This window comes from Sminthopsis crassicaudata, chromosome 4 (genome assembly GCF_048593235.1).
Source record: "Sminthopsis crassicaudata isolate SCR6 chromosome 4, ASM4859323v1, whole genome shotgun sequence".
NCBI lineage: Eukaryota > Metazoa > Chordata > Mammalia > Dasyuromorphia > Dasyuridae > Sminthopsis > Sminthopsis crassicaudata.
Genome location: NC_133620.1, coordinates 58,245,168 through 58,251,717, shown reverse-complemented (window position 1 = coordinate 58,251,717; position 6,550 = coordinate 58,245,168). Strand labels below are relative to the sequence as shown.

The 6,550-nt window shown below is 36.4% G+C and overlaps 1 protein-coding gene across 1 annotated transcript in view; it reads right to left on the bottom strand.

The window, feature by feature from the left end:
- Window positions 1-584: 584 nt before the first annotated feature.
- Window positions 585-6,550, bottom strand: part of NTMT2 (N-terminal Xaa-Pro-Lys N-methyltransferase 2) — a 26,811-nt gene continuing 20,845 nt past the window's right edge. The window contains exons 3-4 of the mRNA XM_074264631.1: window positions 2,198-2,447; window positions 585-1,368 (exon numbers count right to left, since the gene is read on the bottom strand). Coding sequence (XP_074120732.1) covers window positions 1,085-1,368; window positions 2,198-2,447 — 534 coding nt within the window. The 3' untranslated portion in view covers window positions 585-1,084. The remainder of the gene's footprint in view (window positions 1,369-2,197; window positions 2,448-6,550) is intronic.

The window sequence follows — 6,550 nt, the reverse complement described above, 5'->3', positions numbered from 1 at the left end:
GACTTAATATGCTTGGTTGGAAAGAATAGAAACAGGAACAAAAGTTTGCAGAGAGGCAAATTAAGCTCCATTTGGGAAAAGATCTTATTAATTCAATCGATCCAAAAGTGGAATAGGCAGCATGAACAAACATTTGCTTAATGATTTTTAAAATGTGGAATGGGCTTTCTAGAGAGATATCTGACTCTGCTTCCCTAATGGCTTTCAATCAAAGATACATTATTGGGTATGGTATAGAAGGGATTCTTATTTAGATATGGTTTGGCCTCCATGGTTCCTTCCAACTATAAGCTGTAAGCCCAGAGGGAAAAGTATGAAATAACAAGTTATGTGGACATGCATCATCATCTATCATTCATGCAGATATTAGTCTCTTTTTCTCAATACCTCATTAAAATTCAGAATAAAATCTTTTATTGGAAGCTGCTTGAGAGAAGAGCCCAAGTTTAAATATTCTTCTCAACTGGTGTCTTGCATATACAATAAATGTTTAATAGTATCTACTGTGTTGAATTGAATTCTTTTGAAATAATATTTTACTTTCCCCAGTTATATGTAAAGTTACATAAAATTTTTAATATTCATTTTTTTATTTTTGAGTTCCAAATTTTTTCTCTCCCTTCATCACCTCTCCCCACCCAGAGACTGTAATCAATTTGATATGAGTTATACATATTCAATTATCCAAAACCATATTAATCATATTGTTAAAAAAAAAAAAAAAAGACATAGACCCAGAGGGGGGAAAAAAACCACATACATGAAATAACGAAAGTGAAAAATAGTACACTGAGGTGAATTGAATTCTAACAGACTTTAAAAATCTCACTCCCTCCACTTCCATTTCCAAATACTATATAGGCCTGCAGCCTCTCATTCTGTTGATTAGATAGGCAGTATGGTACATACAAAAAGATGAATACTGACCTTAGAATCATGGAACCTGAATTTGAATTTCCATTCTGCTACTCGCAACTTTTATGACTGGGTTAAATATTTAATTTCTCTGGACTTTGATTTATTTTAATGTAAAATAGTGGGGTGGATGATTAGCCAGGTGTAGATCTAAGGTCCTGGTCAACTCTCATTCTGTGATCCTGGGAATCACCTTTCTATGCAGAGCAAACATCCACACTGGCACACATTGCTCTGGAAAACCCTCTTGTTTCTCTTCCCCCAGAACTACCAGCCCACTCTTGTGAATGAGGCTCCGGAGGATGTCCATGTCGCGTATGACGCTACTATCGGATGAGTCAAAGATACAACCTTGGCGGGCCACGTTGTCCTTCAAGACAATGATGCCGTTTTCCCTCAGGCCTTCACAACAGCGAGAAAGAAACTCAAGGAGGTCTTTATCAGTCAGGTTCCCTGGAGACAAGAGGATACAGGTATAGCAGTGGGTCAGTGGGTCATCATTCTGAGTTCTGGTTCTGGTTCTGGTTCTGCTAAACATTAAACTCAAGAAGTTGAGGATGGAGCTACCTTATCAGACTCACAGGAATATTGTCAGGCTAAAAAGGAATAAAGCTTCAAAGTGCTCAGGAAAGTTGTATCAAATAAATGTATTATGGCTCATCCATTGAATCTTATTAAATATAAAAAATATTAATAGCTGACTTGCTCTCTTAATTCAAACCTCGTCAGGGTGAAGGTGTGTATCTGTGTGCATGTGTGTGTAATTCCATCTTATAGGATTTTCTCATATTTTTAGAGATAATGAAAAGAAGGTATCCATTCTACAACCTCTAATAAAAACATATCCTATAAGTTGTCAAGACATTAATTCTGATGATTCCTGCTTATTCACCTGCCATCCCTAAAGCACATTGAATATATTTCTCCCTATAACATGTCACATCCTATGAAGTGAATTCTGTATGAAATGGGAAAAATATAGGAAACATAACTGGAAAAAATTATAAAAATTATTTCACTTAATATATTGACATTTATGTGAATTTTTTTATATTTCTCTAAATTCAAACATAAACATTTTCATAGTGTTCATCATTGTTTTATCTTTGTCATTTTTTATCATTTATCTGAAAGTAGAATCACAAGTCTAATTCAAATCTTCTATAAGTTGGATGTATAGCCTATAATGAATATTGTGTCTCCTATAATTTTTGTCCTGAATCTGGGTTTCCTATTAGTTATAACAAGGAGAATGAAAGTGGTAGAGTGATACAATACTAACCAGAAACCCACTGAATCCAAATGACATCATATTTTCTGAGGGCAGGTGTGAATTCCTGAAGGCTATAACAGTGATAAGTTTCCACTTTGTCACCTTTGGCTTGTAGGTAATTCTGGGCTTCAGCTAAGAAGGTTTCCATCATGTCCACCAATTCTACACTCTTGAAAACTGGCAACAAAACATGTTTGCTGACCCTTCCTATCCCAGAACCACAGTCCAAGGCACAGTCAGTACCTGCTTTCCCAGGTCCCTGTAGACAGCAAAAAGAACAGGAAAATAACTTCACATGTGTTTCTTAATTGTGGGTAAGGATAAGGGAAAGAACCTAGAACTCAAAAGTCTTAAAAATAAATGGAAAAAAAATTTAATGTAACAGAAAAAATACTAAATAAAAAAAATAATTGCAAAAAAAAAAAAAAAAGTCAACTTGAACTAATAAATTAGCAGTTCCCAATTACTTCAAAGGATAGTTGGGAGACTACTAAGACAGCATCCAGTCCAACTATTCTTCTTTTAATTTTTTTTTTATCTGAATCTCCCTATATGACCCAAACTTGAGGGCCTGATCTTATCACTGATCAGTGAGAAGACTTTGATCCTGTCTAACCTCGGCCAATGTATTCCTTTTTAGGAAGTCTGGTCATCTCTATTCCTGGAGACTCAACATATTGGAACTACATTTAATGTGGACAACCAATTTACCTTAAACCTCTGCAGTTCAGAACTAGTTCATTAGCTTTAATTAATCCACCAGCATTAGTGTTCCTAGTGAGGGATAAAATACTACCTTAGTAGTGTATGGAGGATGGATTGGGATGAAGAAAGAATTGAGGAAATGGAGGCAATTCGTGCACAGAGCCTTTTTTCCAAGAGTTTGGCTGAGAAAGGGAGGAAAGCTATAAGACAAAAGCAAAAAGATTTTTAAGTTGGTGGAGACCAGCATAGTATTTGTAGACATTAGGGAAGGGATCTAAATATAGAGAAAGGCTGAAAATATGCAGGGAAGAGGAGATTAATCTGCTGTGGAAAAAACCTGAAAGATGCAAACAAGGGTACATATAGACATTTTGTTCTTGATTAGGAAGAGATACTGGAATAAAACATGTGAGATGATGTCAAGTAGCTGTAAGAAAAGGAGGGGAGAAGGAACTCATAGAAAATAGGTTTGATTTTCTCAGCAAAGTATGAGGCAAAATCTTTGGCTAAAGGAGTAGGCTCAGGAGGGGAACTATGAAAGAAATGAGGAGTTTGAACCAGCTGCTAGGATTAAGTGGGATAGGAAAATCTATTAGGGAAAAATAGAAAGATTGCCTGAGCAGCTGGGGACATCATGGTGCATAAAGCACATTCATCTTCCTGAGTTCAAATCCAGTCTTAGACACTAGATATATGAGTCACTTAATCCTGGTTGCCTCAGTTTTCTCACCTATAAAATGAGCTGCAGAAGGAAAAAGCAAACCATATGTGTGTGTGTGTGTGTGTGTGTGTGTGTATGTATATATGTATGTGTGTATGTGTGTGTGTGTGTGTGTGTGTGTGTGTGTGTGTATATATATATATATATATATATATATATATATATATATATATATATATATATATATATATATATATATATATATATATATATATATATATTGCTGAGATAATTGGGGTTAAGTGGCTTGCCCAGGGTCATACAGCCAAGAAGTGTTGAGTGTCTGAGGCCAGATTTGGACTCAGGTCCTCCTGACTTCAGGACTGGTGCTCTATCAACTACACCCTTAGCTGTCCCACCATGCCAATATATTTGCCAAGTAAACCCTAAATGGGGTCACAATGAGTCAGAAATAACTGAAACAGCTCAAAAACAGCAAAAAGGATTGCCTTGCAATAGTGAGGATCCCGTTGAGATTAGATAGTTAAATTTTTAGCACAGCTTGAATAGCTTTCTCTAGTTCAATTTAGTAGCAAATGAAAAGGACTGCAGAAAGTGAACCAGGACTCATCCTGAGCATATTGTTTGGAGACAGAAGTTGGAGTGTCATATTGGAGCAACTGAAAGAAAGGCATCATAGATGGGTTGCAAAGTCCATGAAACAGGATAAAGAAGACTGGAAATTAGGAAGAACCTAAGTGATGAAGAACTTTCAGTGACAAATGGGAGGTGATAGGAAGTCTCTGAAGCTCGATCAGATCTATATTTTATAAAAATCATCTTAGCAATTGGATAGAGAATAGAGTTAGAAACCAGTTAGAAGGCTATCACAATAGCACTAAACTATATGGAGCTACCTATTTAGAAGCAAATGGATAGACTCTATATTTTGACTGTGATAAGATCAAGAAGTAGATCATTTGTTTTCTTTTGAAATTGCTTTAAAACTTGAACATTTTATGAAATCTGTTTTGGGTCTCCTAAAGCATTCATTAGATGGTCTATGGTTTATTTGAGGTCCAATGTGGATGGAATGGGATAGTGTATAAATCTTTAGCCAATCTTTCACCTCAAAGATTAGACCTAATATAATTTTCATTCAAATGAATTCAACATGTATTTATTAAATGTTTGCATCTCCTATACACAAAACACTGTTTAAAAAAAGTTCATTCTTCTAGAGAAACACATTTGTGTATAAAAATAAATACAGAGTTAGGCTGTCAAAAAGTCTATGTACCAGCCACTGTGCTAAGTTTAAGGGATACAAAAAAAGGCAAAAGACTGTTCCTTCCCTCAAGGAGCTTCCATTCTAATGGGAAAGACAACATGTAAATCACTAGATTCATACAAGAAATAATTTCAAGGTGGAGAGAATGCTCATAATTGGGGAGATCAGAAATTTTCTTCAGTTGGAAAGAAATTGGTCATTTTTCAAGACTCTTGTAATATTTTATATTTTAAAAATTGCATGGCTTATCCCCCACCCCCGCCCCTCACCAAAAGTGGGCAAAAATGCAAGTCTGTACATTCCATTAACTAGGGGGTGGGGAGAATTAGCCAAAACAAATTTTTCATATTGAAAAAGAAAAATAAAAAGGCATTTTTCTGATTTTAAAAGTTTCAGCTGCGCCAAATTATTTTGCCAAACTTGGGATGGCCTCTGTATAAACTTTGTGCTTGAAATTAAGGTAACTAGACACTTGGAGTTGCCCATTAGAAACTTGAATAGAAACTCCACTCATGACAAGGGGAAAAATATGCGAATGAAGAGAGAAAGAAAATAGCAGAAAAGCTTTTCTTTTTCTCAGCTGTAGAAGAGAGAGACCAGGTGATGTTCTTTCAGATGAAAACTACCATGAGCATATGGACTTACAGGGATTTCCCAGAATCTGCTGTCCTGGGTCCAAGGTACGCTCTGAGTCCATATGCATTAAAACCATAACTCACAGACTTCCACAAACTTGTTCAGTTTCAATAATCAATCAGAGAACACAATTAGTTCAAAGCACAAGGATTTAATATAAAAGCATAGTAATATAAGAGGAATAAAATTTATCCCCCATAAATCCTCCCCATATACTATCAGTGGGAAGATTAGCCACACACATAGGGATCTTGTGTGGCCAGGATGCATTTACAAGGACACACTGATGTCTTGAAAAATGCAGTTGCTTTTACATGTTTGGGAATACCATAATACATTTCCTCAGAAGCCTAATCCCCGCTTATAGACACAGCTCTTTTGGAGCTTTACTGGACAAGTTGCTTCCACAGGGCACAGACTATTTGAATTGTACTTGTCTTGATGCTACTCTAATGAATATATGGTCTTTGCCAAACCTGACTCCTCTGGACACCTCTCTCATGGATATATAGTCTTTCCCAGACCCTGCCAGACATAGCTATCTTGAGTATTTGCCTATGGAATATATCCCTGCTTCCTGCTTCTGGCTTCAGCTGAAGTCTTTGGCCATAATAACATCTCTTCTTTGTGGAAAGAGAGGGTTGTTCATGCTCTTCTTAAATTCAAAAATCAAAGACTATTTAAAAGTTCCATTGGAAACATACAAGCTAGGAGTCTGACATGTAGTCACTGCCACAAAGGGCTAGGAACTGGGTGCAGAGCCCAAGGTGCAGAAGCCTCTTGTAGCACGGAAGTCCAAGAAGGTGTGGAGGAAGTTGAGACCTGGGGCAGGATCCTGAGCAGTGGGGAAGTGAAAAAGCGATTTTTCCCCAAGTTGTTTGGAACAGGCGATGAGATTTTTAATTGGTAATTAGGTAGAAGATAAAAAACAACAATGTGGTACAGATTATAAATTGGAGAATTAAATTGAATTAAAGATGGCAGAAATGAAACCATGAAAAGGCTTGTATGAGAAGCCGTGTATGAAAATCAGTTTGTGGTCTTTAAGAAGAGGAAAATATCCTCTCCC